Genomic DNA, 24,947 nt, shown 5'->3' with positions numbered 1-24,947 from the left:
CATATATATTTTATTTGCAGAACGTGATGGACTCCGAGTATTCCGACAAAAAGGTGGACTCCATATAACTTTACTCGGGTTTTCAAATATCTATACAGTATATCCTATCATATGTTTCTTTTTGTACACTGATTTTTCATTGGATTCAGTATTCATATATGTTCTTCATTTCTGAATTAGTAGAAATGTCAGGAATTTTTAGCTAATTAGTTATTGCTTTATTTACTTGCTCCTTTTCCATTCATTTTAAACAAGTGTCAAAATAATTATTTTCCAAAAGCTGAGACTCAATTACATAACACTCAGTCACTCATGAACTCTGCAATGGCATGTCCATGAAGTTCTACTTTATTAGCTAGTGAAGAGGAATGTCCCAACTCATGAACTGCATTTAATCTTTCAAGACACTGTGAATGCACTAGATGCCCCTGTAAAATACACGACAGGGGAGTCTTTTGTTTTCTTTGAAGAACCGAAATGCCTCAAACGATATACCCCGGAAATTACATCCTCTGGCACTTCCCATTCTATGTGTCCTAGTCCAAACAAGGTACTATTATCTTGATTCCATTTGAAGTACAACGAGAAATCATCATCGTCATATGCAGGTGTCCATTGTTTGCCTTGAAGCATTTCTACCACTGCAAATGTTCCCTCTGACAATAGATCGTATCTCGGGTTTGGACTCCAGAATGTGGCGCTAGGCTTGTCTCCTTTTTTGAATGATCCACTTTTTGGTGGCCTTATATCTTGTTGCATGTCTCCGAATTTTTTACCTGGTGGAGGTGAGTCGCCTGAAGGGTCTAGTACGAGGCTGAGTTGGACGGAGGAGAGATCTGGTGGTGATATGCCATTTTTAGGAGACTTTACGCCTTTGGCCATTGCTTTCGCCAGTTTATTGAATTCTTGAATGTATGCTGATAATGTGTGAGGGCCATAGAGTGTTGAAGCAGCCTGCATGTGGAGCACATCAGGTAGCATACACAACAATTAGCAGTGCTAAATTTTATCTGAGAAAATAATTATCGTAGCTCTGACATTGCACACATTATTACTATCGCTTATGGGAACATAATCACTGCAATTTTGTGATCAATTTCCATGTAAATACCACCTACCTCGTATCGTTGTTGCTTGTACTCTTCAAAAGTTGCAACATATTGTGAATATGTGTTCGATAATCCTGCAATCACAATGTGCGTCTCTGCATCAAATTCTCCATTTCCATTAGTAATCAGTGTTTGCTTAACTGCCTCCCTCAGTCTTCGGCCAGCCATTGTTGTAAACTCTGCCAGAATCAATCAAATTAAATTACTAAATAGATCTTAGATCAGTACTAATAGCATAAAGGTCTTAGTATGACAAACCTCCTGGTACTGATAAGATGATTAGTTTACCCAGCCTGAGAATTTGAATTGGAAGAATTGCTGGCTGTATTACATTAATTACATTAATATATACTTAAGATTTATTACAGTTTGTAATATTTGTTCAATGTATGAGATTAAAGATGTATTAGGAGTCGATCGATTAAGCATTACCGCCCATGCATAAGGCCAGAACATTTCACCAGTGTCAAGCAAAACAGTCTTTGGCTTTTGGCAGTCCACCTGGTACTGGCTTGGTTCTTTAAGTGCATCTCTCAGTTGTTCCCAGAATTTATTGATCTGCATCAGAATTTCTCATTTCATTTATTATTTTTAGTAAAAGATGAAAGAAGGAACTATCAATTTCGATTAAGTGGACCTTTGTATCGCCTTGTTGAAATCCAAAAGCACCAGGGCCATCAGTAGTGCCAGCAGCAAAACCTGGGCCGAGAGCTGCTGGACACGTTTTAGCGACTTTGTCTCCCTCTAATTCCACCTCAATATCTGTAAAGTTCAAATATACATGTCTATAGTCTATTTTTCCTGTTACTGCTTCTTTTGCAGAAGAAAATAGATCCACAGCCTTCTGAAACTGCCGTTCTCCTATGATCTTTGTGCTAAGTATTTCATCCGGATACCTATTGGAATCAGAAATACTTGCATTATTAGTGACTAGACAAATGTAACTGGTCATTATTTTTTCTTTCTAATTTTAGCCTGCTATATAAGATGTGTTATTTTATTACCCAGGGCCTCGGCCAACACAGAGCAGGTCATTGCCATGACATGATGAATGATTAAAATCACAAGGTAAGCCACTGTCAGTGCAAAATGCTCCAAGAACATTGGGACTGACATCTCCCACATTTGATTGGCAAAACGCACCAACAAATCGTGATCCATCGTTCTTCCTTACTTTAGATTCTTGACTTGTTGATTTACCGCAAGGCTGTCCCCCTGTGGCTTTAATTTGTGATGCTTTCTGTATGAAGGCCTTTTTGTCTGTCAAATACACATACTTAAGAATAAGTCAGTAGTTTATTTCAACACTGCTACTAGAACTTTTACCGAATATTAGGGAGATGGTGTGAAAGAAAGCTCTCTAGTAAAATTCAAAACAGACTAGTGCATACTAATTTTGTTGTTGAAGTAGTTTTGATGCGCAGAGGAACTGTTACTGGTGGAAGAAAACCAGTCTTCAAAGAACCTAGCAGCGGCACCCTTGTTATCACCGCTAATGAGCTTATTGTCTCTGCTCATGGAGGTTCCATGTGTGGCAAACCAGTTAAATGCTCCAATGCTCTTTCCACTACTTCCATCCACAAACTTTAAAAGCGTCATTTGTGTATCTACATTACGCGTATACCTTGCTCTCTCCTCTGGCGGGTTGAATAAATATGCACTTGGACTCCTATTTACTCCTCCATTATCCAGTTCTCCTGCTCAATTTATGGGTCCAATTTAAGAACCATCGAGATTTTTAGAGTAAAGTGGTTAAAAATTTATAGATTGAGCTTATTGAAGTAACATAAGGTAGTGTATAGTTGGTACCTTGGTTGATGAAAATGGAACCAGGCTTAAGGTTTTCATGAGCTTGAACAATACTTAACTCAATTGCTGTTACAATAGCTTCAAATGATTGTGGCACAAAGCCAAGAGAAGTTACTATGTAAACAACATACTGTAAATAACCCCCTGGACCAGCATGAGTATGTGTTCCACTGATTGCCACATTCTCTTCATTATACAAATTTCCATACCTTCAAAGAAATCAGCTAATTTAGGTTCCTGAGCTCTCAATATATTTCTAGCCAGAGAGATAACACACTCGACGTTATGCAGTGACTTAATGAACAATAACCTTAGATGTATTACCAGAATATTTTTGTCGACAGACATGCATGTTAGGTCTTCTTCAGAACCTCAACAGCTCTGAAAGTTTAGATATCGAAACAAACTCTGGTATTCGTATATACAAAAGAACTTGAACTTAAGTGACTATCAAGCAAGAATACTCACTAACACACAAGTATCATACAAAATTTTAAGTTCTCTCCTGATATGTTTTTGAAGAGCATGCATGTGAGTTAACATAGTGTGTTCTAACTTCTAACTCATTTTCGTATTCTCTTAATCAAAATATAGGTTTACACTTAGTTCAGTGCATCTAACAGGATCAAGTCACCTCTTCTGAAGTCTTTCCAAAACTTTAATAGTGACAAGCTGTGAGGCCATGCCAGCATCAAGATTAACAAATGCAAATCTAGCACCTCCTGAGCTCTCAGCTACAACAAACGCCCTTGCTCTCAGCCGGAAATGTACACCACCAGTGGCCTGATCCATGTTACCATACCCCATCATGTTAACTCCTGCAGCTGGACCAGTTGAGTCATAGCTTCCTACTCCGATCAAGTACTCTCCACCAGTGCTAGCGCTAGTTCCATACAACAAGCCTAGCACTACGACAACTAAAAGACAGAAAAATGTGCATTGGTAATTTTTGCTAATCATTTCTGTAAAATGATTTGTCTGTTAGGAATGTGTTTCGGGTTTTATACCAGCTGTGAACTTGATCGGCTGAGAATTTCTTGTGATTTTAAAATTGATTATGACTTTGCAAGAGAAATTAACTTGGGTTAATCCGCATCTGTTTTTGTATTAAGTTAAAATATTCCATTTCAAGGTAATCTAAACAAACCTTAATGGTGTGATCACAAGTATTTTACAGATACTTTCTAGGCTCCTCTAGCTTTCCCACTGAAGATTAAAGAAATGTAGATAATATCATATCATAGAAAATGAAAGACACAACTTAAGTAGATGGAACATATAATCATTTTCAAAAAATTAATCCTTTCAAAAAGGAGCAGAAGTTTCTCTGTAATACCATGTTATTTGTCAGTTCTCAAAACACCAAAAGTGTTGGAAGAATTTAATATATCATGCTTATCTTAATAGGTCTTCAAGTTCATAATATCACAATTCACAAGTCATATATAGAGATAATCCAAAATATTATTCTAATTTCATCTTTACTTAAAATTATTTGCTCAGGTCAGTAGATTTGAAAGTTAATACACTTCAAGAAAGCATTCTACTCTAATCCCTTGTTATGCATTCTTATGGCTTGAACCCGAATGCATCCCGTTAATGGGTCACAAAAAGGCAGGTGATGAATGTTAAGTTGGACAGTCTGATTGCGTAGAACATGTACTGGTCTTAGTTTACATTTCTGACCACAAGCCTGGCAATTTGTGTGGCACAAACCTTATATATAGTGCAGAATCATGAGACCTTCAATCCAGCCCAACATTACTTAAAAAAGAAGAAAATATGAAAATGAACTACCGCTTAGCAGCAGCTCTTTTTGTGCTGTTTATTCTGAATGCTGAAGGTTGCAGTCCAAGTGGAAAAATAAGGGGAAGAAAGGCACCTCCCGGACAATGCAACCAAGAAAATGGCTCCGATTGCTGCAAGAAGGGTAAATTTTACACGACATACAAATGTTCACCTCCGGTCAGTGACAATACCAAAGCGACTCTGACCTTAAATAGTTTTGAAAAGAATGGAGATGGTGGTGGTCCATCTGAATGTGATAATCAATATCATGACGATGACACTCCTGTTGTGGCATTGTCGACTGGTTGGTACAAAGGAGGATCGAGATGCCTGAACAAAATCACCATAAGTGCTAATGGTCGAAGTGTGGATGCCATGGTTGTAGACGAGTGTGACTCTACCATGGGGTGTGACAATGAACATGACTACCAACCTCCTTGTTCAAACAATATAGTGGATGCTTCCAAAGCTGTCTGGGAAGCCTTGGGTTTGGATCAGAATGTTGGGGAGGTGGACATCACCTGGACTGATGCTTAACAGTTAACACCCTACAATTCAAATTTTAACTAAGCTGTCACTTGAATCATGTACATTAATGTTTGCAACTTAGCATAAGTGTCTGAAATGTTTGTCTGTATGTGAGGCTCCGCTTTGTGTCTGTACTTTATATGTGATCAAATTCTTCAGTCATATCTCAGCTTGATGATTCATGTTTGACCTGCATTCTACAATACTCCATCCCTACCACAATCGCAATCTTTTTCAACTTTGAAATTTGGCCACTTCTAATGTTAACCCGTATTAAATCTGTCAGGCTCTTACTTATCGATAACTTTGGTTCCTGGGGCCAAAATGGTGGTAACAGTACTCCCTTTAGGTCCTGATGCCTGCGTATACGTGCTGAAGTTGGAAAATCCTTATTGCAGCTAGTCCCGTCCAGGTACTTGAATTGCTTCGGTCTCTTCAGTAATTTCCCTTGAAATTACAAGTGCGGAAAAGTTGTCTGCAACTAACATCTGCCAAGAATCAGAACTCATACTTAAATGACAATTTTTTATGAGTGAAGATCTTCAAAATATAGAACAGAGTTGCCTGCATTTACATTATATGTACTATATAATGAGTTAAAATTCATCATCTGCATTTTTTAACATATTACAGATCAGTCATTCAGTTGGGTGCAAAAGACTTATTTGCCTCTTGTCGAGTCAAGCTAATGACTTTTCTACCCTTCTTGCTTTCAGCATTGTTCTTGATCAATTTAGCTGCAATTAGCAGTTACATTTGCTCAAGATTGAACTCAAATACATGCAAGATTCGAAATTTAACAGACAATGTAATAAATATTTTTATTATTCAGCAGAAACTCCATTAACATACTTATGGAGCTGAAAGACATAACCAAACTTATACAAATAAATCACTTAAAAAGACCAAAACAAAAAAAGTAATGCACCCTGTCATGAACACCATGATAATTAAAAATAAATACAAATATCAAACCGAAATCGACTCACATAAATATCACACGATCGTCTTCAACCTTGCTTTAATCTGGCAAATGAAGAAGAAGTCACTAGTATGCATAGTCTTTCTTCTCTTTTGCCTTCTCTTTCTCGGCTTCATGACTGCTGCTCTTGCTGTGGTGTAAGCCTGGAAGATGGTCCTTGAGCTTATCAATGAAAGTCCTTTTCTCCTTCACTGCAGCATGTGCATCAATAGTACTAGCGGTGGCAGAGTACTCAGCAACACCTACTGCAGGAGGCGCATACACAACTTCTTCTTCGACAACTGGTGCATATGCATCAACCTTGTCATGTTTGTCGTGAATCTTCTCTTCGATCTCATGATGTTTTTCCTGAATCTTGTCTTTGATCTCATGGTTTTTGTCATGAATCTTTTCCTCAGTGCTGTGGATCTTCTCCTCGAGCTCATGGTGTTTGTTCTCGATCTTCTCTTTGATCTCGAGATTCTTTTCATGAATTTTTTCTTCAGTATCATGGATCTTCTCCTGGATCTCGTGATGCTTGTCTTGAATCTTTTCCTTCAAGCTCTCCTTCTCTTCAGGTTCAACAACAACTAGAACGCTTTCATCACATTTTTCAGTTGGAAGAAGATATGCATCAACTTTGTGATCCTTCAAGTATTTCTTCTCTTCCATTTCATAATGTTTCTCTGCAATCTTGTCCTTAACCTCTTCCTGTTTCTCATGGATCTTCCCTTCAATCTCGTGATGTTTCTCCTCAACCTTGTCTTTGATCTCCTCATGTTTGTGGTGAATCTTTTCTTCGAACTCATGAATCTTTCCCTCAACCTCGTTATGTTTCTGGTTAAGCTTCTCCTTAATCTCCTCTTGCTTGTGGTGAACCTTCTCCTCAACCTCGTGATGTTTGTTCTCGATTTTCTCCTTGATTTCATGTTCTTTGTCGTGGATCTTTTCCTTCAAGCTTTCTTCATCATCACTTGACTGAATCAGAAAATATGCATGAAACGTCAATAAATATCTGAGTACTAAATATCTCGACAAAATTAGTGAATTCGCATCTATAATTATTACTAGACTTAATAATAGTAAGAAGTACTTACTGAGCAAGAGTCAGATCGGTGAAATTTCTCTTTGATCTTCTCAACAAAGCCCTTCTTCTCTTCAGGTTCAACGACGACCAGCACACTTTCATCACATTTTTCGGCTGGAAGAAGATATGCGTCAACTTTGTGATCCTTCAAGTATTTTTTCTCTTCCATCTCTAAATGTTTCTCAGCAACCTTGTCTTTCACCTCTTCATGTTTCTCATGGATCTTCTCTGCTATCTCATGTTCTTTCTCTTTGATTTCATAATGTTTCTCAGCAATCTTGTCTTTCACCTCTTCATGTTTCTCGTGGATCTTCTCTGCAATCTCGTGTTCTTTTTCTTTGATCTCCTCATGTTTGTGGTGGATCTTCTCTTTGATCTCATGTTCTTTCTCATGAACCTCATGCTCTTTGTCGTGAACCTTTTCCTTCAAACTTTCTTTAGGTTCTTCACAAGTCTCAACTTTGTCGTGGTGGTGGTGGTGAAACTTCTCTTTGATCTTCTCCACAAAGCCCTTCTTCTTTTCCGGTTCAGCAACAACTAGCACAGTTTCATCACATGTTTCAGTTGGAAGAAGATATGCGTCAACCTTGTGATCCTTCAAGTATTTCTTCTCTTCCATCTCGAAATGCCTCTCAGCAATCTTGTCTTTGACCTCTTCATGCTTCTCATGGACCTTCTCAGCAATCTCGTGTTCTTTCTCCTTGATCTCCTCATGCTTGTGGTGAATTTTTTCTTTGGCCTCATGAATCTTCTCCTCAACCTCTTCATGTTGGTGGTGAATCTTCTCCTTGATCTCGTGTTCTTTCTCGTGAATCTTCCCCTCAACCTCTTCATGCTTGTGGTGAATCTTCTCCTTGATCTCGTGTCCTTTATCATGAATCTTCTCCTTCAAGCTTTCTTCAGGCTCCATAACAACCAACACACTTTCATCACAATGTCCAGTTGGAAGAAGATAAGCATCAACCTCGTGCTCTTTCAAGTACTTCTTCCCTTCCATCTCCAAATGCTTCTCCGCAATCTTGTCCTTAACCTCCTCATGTTTGTCATGAATCTTATCTTTAAGCTCATGCTCTTTCTCCTTGATCTCCTCATGTTTGTGGTGAATCTTCTCTCCGGCCTCATGAATCTTCTCCTCAACCTCTTCATGTATGTGGTGAATCTTCTCCTTGATCTCGTGTTCTTTCTCGTGAATCTTCCCCTCAACCTCTTCATGCTTGTGGTGAATCTTCTCCTTGATCTCGTGTCCTTTATCATGAATCTTCTCCTTCAAGCTTTCTTCCGGCTCCATAACAACCAACACACTCTCATCACAATGTCCAGTTGGAAGAAGATAGGCATCAACCTGATGCTCTTTCAAGTACTTCTTCTCTTCCCTCTCCAAATGCTTCTCTGCAATCTTGTCCTTAACCTCCTCATGCTTCTCATGAATCTTCTCTTTAAGCTCATGCTCCTTCTCCTTGATCTCATTATGCTTCTCCTCAACCTTGTGCTTCAACTCCTCATGCTTCTCATGAACCTTCTCTCCCAGCTCATGAACCTTCTCCTCCACCTCGTGATGCTTGTCGTGAATCTTCCCCTCAACTTCCTCATGCTTCTCATGAATCTTCTCCTTCAAGCTCACTTTAGGTTCATCACAAGTCTCCACTTTCACAACTGCAACAACTACAGTCTCTTCATGACATGCATCATTCTTCTTCTCAGCATAATAAGCACCTTCTCCTGCCATTTCAGTATCGAAAATCGAAAATCGAAAAAATTTAAATAAAAATGTATAATCAAATGTACTTAAACCGAAAATGTATATGAATAGGTAACTAAGAGTGTAAGTAAATAGTATTTGTTATAGCTTTTGAGTTTTGATGAGAAAATGAGGAAGCTAATGAAATGTTTTTATAGGCAGATAAACGCGGTTATGACAGTGTTAATTACGCATGCAACGTAGAAAAAAGTTAGGGTAATTAATTAAGAAAATGAATTAGTACTAACTAATTACTACTAGTACTAAACAAATGAAAAAGTTAAACCTAATCGAGTAATCCAGCTCGTATTAATTATTATGAAGCTTCTGGAATCTCGATCCTTGTGTAGCAAGTTGGAGGCGGCGTCTTCTTCGTCTCACTTATAAAAATTGATTAAGGCTAACAAACAATAACTAATCTCCATTTTTTTTATTTACATTCCTCCTTGTCTACAGTAGTTCAAAACCTGCTCTTACGCGCCTGGAAGCTTTGCAAGCAATCTGGTAGTACATGTTTACAAGTTCTAGTAACTTTCACACTCTCGCAATTTGGTACTCCCTTCGTCCCTAAAAACGTTTACTCTTTGTGTTGAACATGTTTGTCAATGCACACTTTTGGTTGTTAATATCTTTAATACCGTATTATTATTAAATATAAAAATTTTATTGTATTAAAGTACTTATAAATACGAATCCAACAAAATCACGCATGACTATGTTTGATCTTATAGATTAGACGTAAATTAGTAGTCAATTACTTATCACGAACAGTAACGAAAGTCAAAATGGGAAAAACAATATGGGACAGAGGGAGTATATTTCTAGAAATTCCGGCAACTTTCACACTCTGGGAATTAGATTCTAGAAGTTCGGAGGTATCAAATAGGCGACCAGTTATTATTACAAAATAACATATATTAATTAATAGAGATGTGTTATTATGCGATATTTTTATTGGTAATACCGCTCTGAGTGTACGTTGATCAATTGAGAAATAGTCGACCAAAATTAGGGGTGGCAATTTCGGGTTTCAGATCGTGTTCGTATTTGTAAATGGATCAATTTTGAATTAAGTTAAAATTACAAATAAATCAAATATTAAAATACAAACAAATGAAATTCTTAAAAATGGGTCATTTTGGGTTGAGCAGATCATGTTCGTGTCACTTCTGAGTTTTCTCTCTGTAAATCGGGTTACAGGTTAAATCATGTTCGTGTCGAGTTTCGGATCATATCCAATATTACCGCCTCTAACCAAAATGATGTGATTTCGTAAAAAAAATTATGACCAGGCTGCATTTTCTTTGTAAGAGGTCCGAAATTAAAATGCAATAGAAAGTTTTTGTTTTAAATCTCGAGTCTTTGAGTTCACATGTTCGGGAGAACTAAAAAAATAAATAGTTTTCTTCGTTGTCAAGTTTTTGATGTTTATTCAACGGTTAGGCTCTCATCTTTTCAGCATAATTTATCCTCCATGTTACACTAGATGCATGTAGGTAACATTCACAAACAATATCGTTTTTTAAATTATCATTCAAATTTTCAACTTAGTTGTGTAACATTTTCAAACTTTAGCCCGAAAATAAGGAAAACCTTGCCAGTAACTCATCTTCCAATTATTAAAATATGACATTTTGTTAATATCATTTGAAGTTACTTACAATCATGGTTATAAAAATCGGTAATCGATAGTAATCGGTTTAAGTACTGATTATGAGGAGATTAATCGGAGAAATTAATCGGAACAAAAATCGGATATATTTAAATATTTTAATAATATTTAATATATTTACCTTATTTATAATGAAATATATAATTCAAATATAATGTATAAATATTAATCGGATTTCAAAAAATAGATCAGCCAAATATTTTTTAAGGATTAATCGGAGATTTTTTTAAAAATCGGAAATTTTTAGAATACTGCTTACAATTAGTAATACATGATAAATTTACGAATATCTCGACTAATTCATGAGAAAACTAATAATGACAGAGCAAGTTTATCAACATAACTTTTAACAACGGCCCAAAATTAAATTTGTGACCTGTTAAAATCATGATCTCAACCGGTTTAGCTATTCGGGATGGGTCGTATCGTAATACTAGTGCTGCACTAAAGGGAGAGTGAGATATAAGTATAGTAGACTGCGAATAGATGAGGATACAGAAATAAAGCGTAAAAGCTTGGCAAACACGCTGGTCTGCGTTGGTAATTTACCTAAAAGGTAATCCGACACGTCAGATTAGAACATGCTTCCATGTAGTGGTGGGCCCTTGACGCGTCAGCACAGACACTAGAAATAACCCAGGCTAATTGTGGTTTCTTATCCAGTAACAGTACACCACGTGGCAGGATGTGGTGATGACTTTTCAAAAGAAGTGGTGGAGTAGGTGGCAGGGTACGTAAGAGCATGTGGGGCCCGCGTGAATCGCTGTCATTCAATGGAGCTTTTGTTTCCAAGTTGGATTTTAGAATAAGGGCCGCCACTGGGGACATGTGGGTCGGTTTGACGTTTGTCCAAATAACGACTATCACGTTCCGAATCCCAGGAATCTGTTTGCATGTGTTTTTGGTCCCACTTGCCGAACTAGGGCACCACCTAGCATAATTACCATCATATTTTTTGGGTAAGCTTTACGCTCACGAAATAGCCTACAAATCACGTGAACCAAATTATATGGGAAATGTTAACCACAACCTATATTTTAAGTATTAAATACGTATTTTCTCTATCAAAATTTATTCTTACTTCCATAAATATAATTGACCCCCTATATACACAATATGAGCACAAATTATAATATGTCAAGTATTGAAAATTAAGTTTTTATCCACAGCCCTAATAGCCGTTATCCAAATTATACACTTAAAATTAATTTAGGAACAATTTATAAAGTATTTAATTAGTACTACTTTTTCAATTTTTCAAGTTACTATAACAAATTTTGTTTCCTATTTTTAATAAGAATTATGATTACTTATTCTAACGAATCTCAGATTAGCGGTAAACTAATCTAAAACTGTTGCATGATTGTGAATTTTGCCACCGATATGGAATAAAATAGGGGTACATTGCCTATGGAGAAAAGGTCATTCCATATGTCATATCATATATGTTTGTTTGGGCAACAAATCTTCATTTGGTCACCAAGTTAATTTAAACTAGCTTTCTCTTCTTTTCAAATAATGAACAAATGCAGACTAAATAGACTGTGCTTTTGGCCGAGGAGGTGAAGCCTAGATAGCCATGCATGTTCAACATATGTTTGGTGCAAACTGTACATACAATATAATATTTCAGCTTTAACAAACCCCACTTTGGCTGCTCTGCACCAAAGTAATTAAATAATACTTCATGTTATCATCAGAACAAATAAACAACTTATAGACTCAAATTCAGACGATGAAGACAGTGGACTACACGTCAACTGAATCATATCAAATGTATTAGGTACGCATGACAACAAACTACAATTACAATCATGCACATTGGTGCAGTTGCATTATATATGCAGCTTCTCTTATTTAGTATAGGATCGATTTCGGAACAGGTCAGCTTGCTGCAGCAGCCTTGTGATTATTAGTTAGACTAGCCTTACTGATAGAGAATAAGAATAGAATAGTGCGGTCACGAAAATTTAATAATTTCAGGTTTCGTAGAATTTCTGCAATAGGTTACAATACAAAGTCGCAGAGACTTGTTAATATACAAAACTAGGGGCCAAAACCAAACGCATGGCCTTGGTATTACAAGCAGTAATCTCAGATGTGATTCTTGTTTTGAAAATAAGACTGGTTTATGCCAGCTTTATCAAGTTTTTCAATAAAAATAGTGTAAATTCGCTAAATATGAATTAAATTTTAATATATTAGCAGACTCTTGTTTAAATTCTTGAATGGCATCCCATTCTTTTTTCCAAACAATTAAACCAACAGACATAAGTCACATAACACTCATTGCTTCTATAAATAGTCACATAACTTATGCACACTCAAAAACTCATCTACAAAAACTTCTTTATTAGAAATAGTGCCTACAACTTCATCCATTTAATATCGGTTGAAAAAATCATTGATATTAAAAGATTTTTTAATATCGGATATTGTTTTAGCGATGTTAAAACTTGTTAAAGGCATCGGTTTGTAAATTAACCGTAGTCTATTCTCAAATTTAAAAAACAGAAAAACAAGCGGGTCTTGTTTTCCCCGTATTATCACCAAAAAAATTCCCGTCACTTGAAATTTTACTTTTCCCCCTTAGAACAAAATTATATCCACTTATTTCCCCCTTTTTGTTATCTCTCTCTGCTCTCTCTCTTTCACGACAGTTTCTTTATCACCATCTCCTCTCCATCTCACCTCCGTATCTCTCATATATCATAACTCATTTCACCTCAGTCTCAATCACCATACTTGCCTCTCGCCCACCATTTGAAACCCTAATTTACATATTCAATCGAAGAATACATAAATCTAAATTAATAGTTACCATCTCACAAATTCAAAGTACAAACTTGGATTAAGCATGAATCCAACTTGGTTTATCATTACTTTGTTGGTTTGATTTGTGCATTGTACTTTATTTCAAATTATATCCAAAATTAATTGATTATTAACCCATCTTTGTTCACATGTGTAGCTTTATCCAGTTTTGAATTGACTTTATGTTGTGCAAGACATGCCTATAGAATAACAAGACTAAGTCAAATTGACAGCCCTAAAATTTAGTTGTTTGATAATCAACTTTGCATTTTGTATTGTATTACTTGAGTCTGTAAAAATGGTTAGAAGATTAGACTGAAATATTTTTCTGTAAACAATTCAAGACTAAGGAATCAACTCTGAAAGAAGATCAAGTTGGATCCTGCCACAAAGAAATGATACAGAAGTTTGGAGTTGAATAAATCTGTTTTATGAAAAATATTTTAAGCCAAGATATCGACAAGTCACAGATCAAGATAGAGAAGTCATTCGAGAACTCCAGAATGACTTATCGAGAAGTCCAAAATTGCTTATAGAGAAGTCTCAGAAATATCGACAAGTCAAATGAAGATATGAAGATTGAAGATATCGATAAGTCATTTCTGCATATAGAGAACTCAGAGATATCGACAAGTCAAAATGAAGATGTGAAGATTGAAGATATCGACAAGCCAAATTATCATTAAAGATCTCAGAGATATCGACAAGTCAAAATATATAGAGAAATCTCTAAGATATCGACAAGTCAAGTCTACATGTAGAGATCTCAGACATATCGATAAGTCATTTAGCATGCAAATATCAAGAGACCTTGACAAGTCAAATATACCTATAGAGAACTCAGAGATCTCGATAAATCATTATACTCATCGAGATGTCACTTCTCTATAGAACAAACTGGAGATCTTGATATGTCTCCCAAATACCGAATGCAAATAAATGAAGATTCAAGATTATCAGTCAACAAATGATCGATCAACTAGATTGAAAAGTCTACAATGTAGCTGAGGGAAATACAAGATCAAGGGCCAAGATTAACTAGACAAAGGATGGTCACAAACCTACAAGATTCTGCACAGATTTGATAAGCCAAGAATGGAAATAAAAATAGTTCATTTTAGAAAAGGGTTTAGTACATTTTAGTGCAAGTTTTGTAAACTTGTGCTGCTAGTGTATAAAGCATGCACTGGTCCTTAGTTTAGAGGTATCAAACAGTTTTAGATTTTCTTGTATTCTTTCAAGCAAGAAACTGAGTTCTTATAATTTTAAGAACACAGATTTTGTAGTAAGACAAATTTAATTAATACAAATTAAGTTAGTTTTGAAATATTGTGCTTGTTGTTTTAATTCTGCTAACAGAATATCTTTACAAATTAAACTGCTTTGTTCACACACCATAATCCAATATTCAAACAAGCCAAAAATCAAGAAAACACATTCGCCCCTTGTGTTGTACTTAATAGCTAACATTTTACCCGTAGTAAGATAGTCCTATGTACTTTGTTTTGGTTATTTTTATTTTGTTTGTTTATATATTTTTATTTTTCTCTGATTTTTTTATGTAAAAATTGCATTTTTATAGGTTTTAATCAGGTTATTTGGTTCTTTGTTCATATATTTTCGTTGTTTTAGTACAATTTTTGTAGATTTAACTATCCATTTTTCTCAGATGAAAACATATATTCAAGGAAGTTTTTATTCAGCTTTTACCGCTCTTTTTACAATATTTGGTCATGGGGAGTGACATTATGTAGTGTTAGTTAGAGCATACACTTTTGAAGACAAAAAGGAGCCGAAAAACTTTCAGAAGACTGCGCAGGTAAAATTTTCTTCAGGTTTTTTTAAGTATAGTAAATTCATGAGATTATGCTTGTTGTCCTATCCTAATAGCGTGTTTATACTTTTTCAGCGTATATCTTACACAGTTACATATACTATATGAAGCTCGTGACAATACGGAAAACCCCTCACTATCTTAAGGTAAACAACTTAAAACATTCTCTAATTTCAAAAGTTAACACTGTATACAATGAATTTACAAACACAAAAGAAAATTCTTAGAAAACCCCAATTTCCCTAGTCGACCTGAACAACTATAGGTATAAAAAGAAAATAAAAACTTAAAGCACAGGGTGGTGATTTCTGAAACCAAAGACTAACCAGGAGAATTAGATGATCACACTCCTCGTCTGTTGACAAATTCTTGTACAAAAAAACCCTGTATGCTTCAAGTATAGTAGCAATAAAGTAGAGGTTGTTCTGTAGAGACCCCCTGACTGCACATCTTAATATCTTTAATTGAACGCAAATACGCAATGGTAATTGTTGATTTCTTTTATGTTGATTGCTTTTTCTTTATGATTAACTATTGTTAGCAAATACGCAATGCTAAACTGCAATAATACAATACAACTAGTACATCTCAGTTAATTGGCGTGCCTTGTGCATATATGATACATTTTTAAAAGGTTTTGTATATAAATATATTCATACGCTTTTATGTCTGAATATAAATTTTTATTGGACAGAATCAATTTATTTGTTGTCTGCTCGGTCCTTGGTTTATGTGTACTTCTCCCTCTCAATTATTGTAGCAATAAGAGGTCATCTGACGATCCACAATTCATGGATCACTTCACGATTTCAAATATTAGTGGAGGCTCAACCATGTAATGTTTGTTATGGTTTGTAAATCTGCACTGACATGCACAGTTATTGGTTAGTCATTCACCTCTGTTGCAAGATATTGGTATATAGATGTTAGAGAACTACTTGGTTAAACAAAGCTTACACATTTCACCAATGACCTTGTTCTTTCAAATGCGCCATTACAGGCAATGGTAAATTTAAAAGGCAATTTTTTAAAAATTTAATTTCAACTTATTGTGGATAAATGGGAAGAGCACTTGTTTGAGAATCATCTTACCCAGGTTTAACTTGTTAACACTACTGGAAAACCTTGGTGAAAAGAACTAAGAAAAGCCAGTAAAATTACATGCAATTTTTTTTCTGATATAACACTTGAATATGAACTGCTACTTCTTGTAGTTCTCTAATTCAAAATTAAACACCTTTCTCGTCTCACACTCCTGACTCATGGTCTGACCAATTTGTATTCTATTTTATTTCTTTTGGGAAGGGCAAGATATAAATTATGTGCTTATGTTTGGCATATTTCTTGAATAATAAGATATGATAATTAAGAATGTCGTATATTTTTTTTCCATTTCCCACATACAGTTGGATGATGCACTTCAGTCTTCAGTCATATTAGCTGGTTATAAAGTTGCCTTTAGACTTTAAGAATGATTTAATCATCAATTAATTGTCTTTTCTCTTATCAACAAGCTTTGGGTGCAATATTCTTGCTTATGGGTTATCACGTTGTATGTAGTATATGTAATATCCCATATTTTCAAATATTATTATTATTATTATAATTTGGAATTGTTTTTGCGATTTATGTGAATTTTAGTGAATTATATGATAATTGGAATTGATGTTTGGGTGTTTATATGTGATATTATTTGAGTATTTGAATTTTTATATGTCCAGAATAAAATATAGATAATTGTGATATTTTTCTGGTAATTTTTGGACTGTTATATGATTTTATAATAATTTATGTGTTTAATAATTATTTTCTATATAATTACAAAACTATTTTAAAAAGCCCGAAATCGTTCAACCTCAACTGTTTTTGCATTTTTATAACCCGAAACTCTTCCGAAAACTCCTTTCTAACCCAATTTGATAATTCCGGATATTTTTCGTGTTTTGACTTTTTCGATCCGGATTACGGTTTGACCTGTGTGCGGCCCGGCACAAGATTTTCGATACGACGATCATTTCGGTAATCAACAAAACCCGTATTCTCGAGAGACGGGATATTTTTACATTATTTTCGTATATGGTGTTTTATGAAAAGCTCGGTTTTGATAATTATCCAAATCTGGTATTAAATTGTATCGTTTTTATAATTACTTAGTGGCTAAATAATCTATTTTGGATCGTTTTGTAGTTACTTAGCGGCTAAGCAACTAATTTATGGATCCAAAACGATCCAGAACGAACCAATATTCCGTAAATATAAACAGCCTATTTCTTATTTCATTTATTTCGTTTATTCATTTGCAACCAGTAAATACAGAGAAAAACCCTGGAAACCGATACGTTCCTGAGAATCAATCGTACGAACGAAGGCGTTACCGAACTCCGATTCGGGCATGCAGCATATCAAAACGAAGCTCTCGAAATCTTCTTTCTGAATCAATCATCAGTTTTTGCCCAGGAATCAAGGTATTTTTCTTATTTAATTATTTTAATTCGAATTATTTAGTGAATAAAATATGAATTTTTGCAGACATGAATATCTGAGTGTTTTGATGATTCCGTGTTGTAGAGCATGTTTTTCTGGTCAATTTCATATATTATACTTAAAAAATAGAGTTCAATATCATGTAGTAATTGAAGTTTGATTTTTCTGAAAATTTTTAAAAAAGTTATTCTTGGTGTTGTTGAAGAGTTCTGAAAATCAAGGTCAATTTTGAAGGTGTTATTGAACACCAAATCACAAGTATTTGTAACCGTTGTGAAGCCCTTGATGAGAGCTATCTGTTTGTACCTATATCATCAACAGAGGTTGATTATTTAATAATTTCGATTTTTCAATTTTATTAGTTAAATTCGATTTTTGAGTTTAAGGGATTGTTTGATGTTTTGGATGGTTGATTATCGTTCCTGGAGTTCTAAGGATCAATTTGGTATATATTTTTGTTAATTTTAATTCCGATTTCGTGAAGTTCGAGTTTTAGTTTTTTTGAAATTTTGAATCGATTATCCAGTTTAAACCGATGTTTTTGATTGTTCTTGAGGCCTGGAATAGATTATAATTGTTGTGAGGATTATTTTGGTACCAAAATCGGGAATTTTGGTTTAGTATTGAGTAATTTCGAAGGTTCGCCGGAAAATTCAAGAATGTGGTAGGGTTTCGATCGGGAATTAGTTTCCCGGGGTGTTTGTATGATTCTGATCAGCCTGGGGGTTTGGGGAAGGTCAGGGGATTGATTTGGGGCCAAAAACGAAGAGAATCAGTGCAGTTTTTGGCTGTTTGGTGTTACCGGAAGGTGCCGGAATCCGGCACCGGTTTCTGGGTTTTCCAGATCCCGGTGGTCGTGTTCTTCACATTCCGGCCACCCACCACCCTCCTGCCCCGCCCTGTGATCCGGTGGAGAAGATGATAGAAGTACAGAACATGTTTCTGTATTTCTATTTTCTTTTTAATTCAAAATTCTATTTTTTGTTATTCTAAAAATCTTTTTTTTAAAATTCCAAAATTTATTTGGTTAATTATTTGATAATTAACTGAATTCTTTTAAATTTCAAAAATTGTTTTCTTTTATTATTTTCAAAAAATGCAATTTAATTTAATTATTTATAATTTATTTTAGTTAATTATTTATGAATTTAATTAATTGATTAATTCATTTAATCAATTAATTTTATTTATCAATAGTTAAATAAATATAAATTATTTATAATTAATTCAAATAAATCCTAAAAAATTGTTTTTAAGATTTTAAAAATTATATTTTTCTATTTAAAAATAAATTAATATCATTATTAATTGATTTATTCCTACTTATTCGTATTTTATTCGTTGAAAATCAACCGTTCGTCCGTTTAATACGAAATGAACGCCTCTAAACTCAGAAAAATATTCTGCTTTCAATAAAAATACTTTCGAGACCCAAATCTTTTTGTTTCGAAAGGTCGCTTGTTTTACAAATCATTCTGAGTCAATTATTTATCGATAAATCATATTTTGACCCGATTTCAGTTTTAAATGTATCGAATCGAACCTTTTGGCGAACCGAGTCATATGTAATATGAATTATGTGATATGTGATATGTGAGTTACGTGTTTACATGCTATGTGAATTACATGCGTACGTGGGTCAAGAATCTTGCGTTTGACTGTTTTAATTATGTATGGGGTATCGTATGGGTAGACGATAGGGTTTTGACGCGCAATTCGCCGAGTAATTATCGTTTAGACGATTAAAGTTGTATATTTTAATTATAGATGCGGATCATTCGAGTTTATCAGGACAGGGTGTTGGATAAAGAATGAGATGGAATGGCGTTGGATATCTGGCTTCTAGCAATCGCAGGAGCAACATATCAGTAAAGTGTTGAAAAGAAAGACAATGATGTTTTGAGACAGAATGTCAGAATAAATACGTTTTGCGAGTATGACTAACTGCTAAAATCCAAAGACAAGTATCCCTATCATCACTTATTATTCAAGTGATATTTATTTTAAATCTTCTTATGCAAGTATTGCTTTCCCTATTCTCAGTTCGGAATAGATAAATGTTTTACATATCGTTGAATTAAATAATTCTGTTTATGCAAGTACTCATCTGTTATTCTATGTTCAGAATATCTAAGTGATTTTACTTATCTAATTATCGGATTTATAAATGTTTTGGACTTCGAGAAAAATGATTTGGGTGCGAGTTTCCTACCCAAGTAAACGGGGGGATAAAATTATTTCGGGTGTCGATTATTATGACCCCATTTCAATAAAAGGTTTTAAGATTAGATCATAATTGCGTAAGTGACCGGGACGGACGGTCCAGCGGAGGGCTATTTCTAAGTGCCATATGGAATATTATGACACAATTTTTGCCACAAGCAGGTATATTGCCTTTTGTTTAAGTACTCGTGTTTTTGGGGTCACATTTCTACGAATCATGACCTTGTGCTATCACACAGGCTGATCAACATGTGATAGTACGTCCGTCGGAGAATCCTAATCTAAATTATCATATCGTTTTTGATATTCATAGAATAAATGATTTATCAACTGTTTCTGTTTTGGAATAATGGTGAAATGCAGTTTTGATTCAGATTCTGATTTATGATGATACTTACGTTGTTGTTAAATATCAAAGGTGGTATTAGTATAGATGATTGATGTTGACTTCAGTATGGGTGTTGTGAGCATCAAAGTTTGTATTGATATCTAATTTGATATGACAGCAAAATAAGTATTAATTTGAAGAGTTCAGTTTTGAGTAAAGTTTATGATTCAATCCATAATCATTGTTTCTTGTTATTATTGTTTACGATATTTCCGTAAACACTGTTTTGCGAGTTTGATTCTCGTCAAGATTCAAAGTACTGCTGAAGCATTTCGCTCAAAAATATCAAAATGGTTTTGAATACAATTAAGGAATCAATTCTGGGATTCCTCAACTAAAATTTTATGATTCAGCAATTATAATTTTAAATGTTCTGCTCTAATGCAGATGTCGGTTTTATATCAAAATGACCCTATATTCTCTATAATGATCTTGCTGAGCATTTCTTTCGCTCATACTTGCCTGTTTTCAAATTTAACCTCCAGTGAGGATTAGCTTGCGCTGTTTAGCTGCGAAATTCGAGGAAGCAAAGAAAAAGCTCTTGGAAGGTGGTTGGTCCAGGGTTTGCGGGCTAGTGTAAGTTTTATTGTGTAAAGTTGTTTATATTATATTATATTATAGTTGTATATTTTAATTGGGCCTAGTATACTTCTTTTCGAAGTTATACTAGTGGGTTTAGTTTTGAGTTGGAATTTATTGAAAAGAGTTTTAAAAGAAAGTGAAAAATTTATTTGTGGAATTTGGATATCTTGTTTCTAGAACTGTGACCTTAAAAGATCTTGGATTGGTTTGGGGTCATAGATGCTAAATATCTTCCACTGGCATTTATTTATTGATTAAACAGGTTGAGTTGGATTGAAGCTTCATAGTGACGACCAAATCCCCTGACCCCGGATTTGGGGGCGTTACAGTATACCTGATGCACAAGGTATATATGTCCTCACATTTTGTTAACATAGTGTGTATAACTTTCAAGGAACACATTTTTTTCTATTATTATCTTATTTTCCTACAGCTCGGCGGAGGAGTAAAGGTGGAAATTCGCTTCTCGACCACAATATGTTTCTAAAGATATCTAAGAGACGGATGTGATTAATTTTTTCTGACACTAACAACCAGTTGCTTGCTAGCGCAAAAAACTAGAGACTTACCTATACGAACATCTTAATATGGGATGCATTTTTTTTTCTTGCAAGTAACACACATAAAGCCCTGTTAGAAAATATTCTTCATGAAGGAGAATAATATTTTCCCACAATATAATTTATTGCTATTGGTTTTCTTATGAACATGTCACATGTGCTCAATACAAGATCCCTGACTATGTTTACATGTCTCAATACTGCAGGCATCTTCTTTCTTGCATACTTGTTGCTCCTGCAAGCAGGGTAAGTCGTATCGTTGCATTAAGTAGTTTGAATACATGAGGATATTGTAGAGGCTTTCGATTTATTACTGTGTTGTGAGCCTTGTGACAATATTGTTTCAAGTCTCCTTCATTTACTTTGAAGGACTTAGTATGAGGCTATGAGCCCTGCATTGTTTGTTATTTGTTGTTGCCAAAAAGAAAAGAGTTTGAATGTTCACCTAAATTCTTCAAAAATAGTAGTAGGTACAGTATCTTTGATTATCTGTCGTTATACAGTTGAAGTACTTCTGCAGAACTATTTTTTCTTCTTCAATTATACTGCAGTTAAATTATTCGTATCACTTTTAAATTTTGTTGTTCCTGCAGAGGATCACAAAGTTTTAAGGAATCTTCCATAGAAAGAATCAGAAGTTGGCCAAGACATTTTCTGCAGGAATAATCACCCAACATTTTCTTACTAGAGTTTGGAGTGCATCATGGAAATCGTTAAGGCCAGAAAGCCAGCATTGAATCATTTTCCAGTTATTAGTTCGATTAAAGGGTCTCGGATATTAGGATAATAGTACTAATTTGGTTAATGTTTAGAATCTGATTGTTATTTAGGTACTTCGGTGTGAAATAATTTTTTTAGTGTTGGATATTTTTGGATTGGAATGTAACTGATGTCTAATAAATATTTTAACATTGCAAAAGAAGCTAAAAACTGATGTCTAATAAAGATTTTAACATTGCAAAAGAAGCTAAAAACTGATATCTTTCAATGTACTGCACATCGGTTACTAAAATGAAACTCATGTGATGTATCACATTTAACATTGCTCTAGATAAGGAACTGGTGTGTTATAAGATATAAAACATCAGTTTTCTTTAGCTGACCGATGTCTATCTTCACTTTTAACATCGACTAAAAACCGATGTCAAAGACCCTGAACTTTATCTACACATGCGAAAACATCAATTTGAAAAAGAATATCGGTTATTAATCGATGTCTAATGCCATATTTCTAGTAGTGCCTTGATAAGTGGCATTTTATACCACTTAGAACGTCTTAAAATGGCTTAAATTGGTGTCTTGAAATCAAGTATTTTGTGTATTTGATGCGTTTTTCTAGTGTTTATGCATTTCAGGGTATTAGTTGCATTTCGGAGGAGGAATCATCAAGAATAAGCCTTGGCATGTGTTCACCATTGCGAGAGGAAAAGAACGGGCAGATTACGGCGAAGAAGCGGAGCAAACCTGGATTTTTTCCAGTAGGGTCCTGCGCGCCCGCGCAGCAATGCTGAGCGGCCGCGCAGCAGCCTTGCGCGCCCGCGCAGAAATGCTGAGCGGCCGCGCAGGGTCGGGGAAAAGATAAAAATTATTTTAGACTTCTACTTCTGTTTGGCTTTCAACTTCTATCTAATCTGAGTTTTAGGGGACTATTATATAAGTAGATTAGAGACGTTTTCACAGAGAGAATGAAGGAGATTATGTTTTAGATTGTGTTTTGCGCAAGAAGCGAAGGAGATAAGGAAGAAGACCGATTTGGCACACTGCAGCGAAGAGGAAGCATATTTTCTTGTGATTCTTGTTTCGTTGTAACGTTGGATGCTAGTTTTCTTGCTTTGACTTATTTACTCTTGTGACGTACTCTGTTTTAATATAATTAGTTTAGTTATTATTTTCTTGTATTGTTTATCATGATTTTATATGAACCCATGATGGCGATAAGTTCTATTATGGGCTAATTGTGATCATGGGGTTGCAACGGATTTATTATGGAATTCTTTAGTTAATTGTTTAATACGTTAGTGTGTGATGATTGCATGATATCTAGTATTGGTTGTGCGTATTCGTCTTATATGCGTCGCGAACATATAAGATAGGGTGTTAATCTCTTGTGAAGCGACGGTGGATCTTGAGATTTAGAACTTGCCATGCTAGCATAGGTTCATGTACGTTGTGCATGATTAGTGGGTAACTCTAACAGTTTTATTTGCCCTATGTAATCAAAAGGAATAACTTGTGCTTAAATCGTTATGTTGTCAATTTCTGTAGACATATAGGAACTCAACATAATTGATGACTATTCAACTTCTATCTTAATTGTGGATGTTTGGTAGAATGGTATTAGTACAATGAAAGTTGGCTTTTATCAGTTCCGTGTTATTCGATTAATATCATCACTGTCACATGCTAAAGGTAATAACAATGGCTATAGAAGGAAGTAATAATGAAGTTGTGATCTCATGAGTGTTTTATTATTGATAAATTGAAGTGTTAGTTAAGTGGTTAATTAAGTAGTTAATTATAATTAATATTTAATCAACAATTTTAAGTGTTATCTTAACATTGAGAAGTAATCATACATTGGTGAGTGAGTTTAATTAGACAATAACTTAGTCTGAGTCTCTGAGGGAACGAACTAGAAAGTATTCTATATTACTTGCGAACGCGTATACTTGCGTGAATATTAGTGCATGTTTTCGCCCTAACAAGTTTTTGGCGCCGCTGCCGGGGACTCGGCGTATTTGTTTAGTTTATGTACTTACCATCATTGGTCATTAGGACTCAGTGATTAGGACGTAGTAGTTAATTACTCTTTTCGGTTGTGTTTCAGGTACTTTAGCAAGCGTTTATGCAAACTCGTTCTCGTGCTCGCAAGAGGACCTTAGATACAGCTGAGGAGAAAGACGAAGTTCTTGATACTCCGGAGAAGTTAGATTTTGAGGATTCGGATTCAGGAACTGAGCAGAAAGAACCAGTAAACATGGGAGATCGTATTGTTCAAGCTGATCCAGCTCTTATGGATTTTTCTCGGCCTAAAATTGATGACATTCAGTCAAGCATCCTTCATCCGGCTATTCAAGCTAACACCTTTGAAATCAAGCCGGGCACTATTCAGATGGTGCAGAATTCTGTTTCTTTTGGAGGAGCGGCAACTGAAGACCCCAACATGCACATAAGGAATTTTGTCGAGATCTGCAGCACTTTTAAGTATAATGGCGTGACTGATGAGGCTATCAAGTTGAGGCTTTTCCCATTCTCACTGAGGGATAAGGCTAAAGACTGGTTACATTCTGAACCAGCTGGGTCCATCACTACGTGGCAAGATCTTGCGCAAAAGTTTCTAGTGAAGTTTTATCCAATGGCAAAGACTGCT

The 24,947-nt window shown here is 35.1% G+C and overlaps 3 protein-coding genes across 3 annotated transcripts; 1 reads left to right on the top strand and 2 right to left on the bottom strand.

The window, feature by feature from the left end:
* Window positions 1–399: 399 nt before the first annotated feature.
* On the bottom strand, window positions 400–3,878 carry LOC141705078 (neutral ceramidase 2-like). The gene is made up of 9 exons (XM_074508153.1): window positions 3,553–3,878; window positions 2,919–3,127; window positions 2,501–2,806; window positions 2,114–2,369; window positions 1,747–2,005; window positions 1,542–1,667; window positions 1,368–1,431; window positions 1,119–1,288; window positions 400–954 (listed from the first exon to the last, which is right to left on the bottom strand). The coding sequence occupies exons 1-9, from the start codon at window positions 3,876–3,878 to the stop codon at window positions 400–402; spliced, it is 2,271 nt and encodes a 756-aa protein (XP_074364254.1).
* A 742-nt stretch (window positions 3,879–4,620) lies between these two features.
* On the top strand, window positions 4,621–5,693 carry LOC141706460 (kiwellin-1-like). The gene has a single exon (XM_074509221.1). The coding sequence runs from the start codon at window positions 4,701–4,703 to the stop codon at window positions 5,241–5,243; it is 543 nt and encodes a 180-aa protein (XP_074365322.1). The 5' UTR covers window positions 4,621–4,700; the 3' UTR covers window positions 5,244–5,693.
* Window positions 5,694–6,043: 350 nt separating this feature from the next.
* On the bottom strand, window positions 6,044–9,144 carry LOC141709078 (uncharacterized). The gene is made up of 2 exons (XM_074512978.1): window positions 7,293–9,144; window positions 6,044–7,173 (listed from the first exon to the last, which is right to left on the bottom strand). The coding sequence occupies exons 1-2, from the start codon at window positions 9,006–9,008 to the stop codon at window positions 6,283–6,285; spliced, it is 2,607 nt and encodes an 868-aa protein (XP_074369079.1). The 5' UTR covers window positions 9,009–9,144; the 3' UTR covers window positions 6,044–6,282.
* Window positions 9,145–24,947: the final 15,803 nt, after the last annotated feature.

This window comes from Apium graveolens, chromosome 2 (genome assembly GCF_009905375.1).
Source record: "Apium graveolens cultivar Ventura chromosome 2, ASM990537v1, whole genome shotgun sequence".
NCBI classification, from domain to species: Eukaryota; Viridiplantae; Streptophyta; class Magnoliopsida; order Apiales; family Apiaceae; genus Apium; species Apium graveolens.
The sequence above is the reverse complement of the archived record's forward strand: the minus strand, read 5'-3'. Positions and strand labels throughout refer to the sequence as shown.

Excerpts from the sequence above, each read along its gene's own strand:
- LOC141706460 (XM_074509221.1), top strand. The coding sequence starts at position 4,701 with ATGAAAATGAACTACCGCTTAGCAGCAGCTCTTTTTGTGCTGTTTATT.
- LOC141705078 (XM_074508153.1), bottom strand. The coding sequence starts at position 3,878 with ATGATTAGCAAAAATTACCAATGCACATTTTTCTGTCTTTTAGTTGTC. Across the intron at positions 1,432-1,541 it reads TCTGGCCTTATGCATGGGCG|CCAGCAATTCTTCCAATTCA; the intron begins GTAATGCTTAAT and ends AATGTAATACAG. Across the intron at positions 955-1,118 it reads ACAAGCAACAACGATACGAG|GCTGCTTCAACACTCTATGG; the intron begins GTAGGTGGTATT and ends CTCCACATGCAG.
- LOC141709078 (XM_074512978.1), bottom strand. The coding sequence starts at position 9,008 with ATGGCAGGAGAAGGTGCTTATTATGCTGAGAAGAAGAATGATGCATGT. Across the intron at positions 7,174-7,292 it reads ACCGATCTGACTCTTGCTCA|TCAAGTGATGATGAAGAAAG; the intron begins GTAAGTACTTCT and ends TTTCTGATTCAG.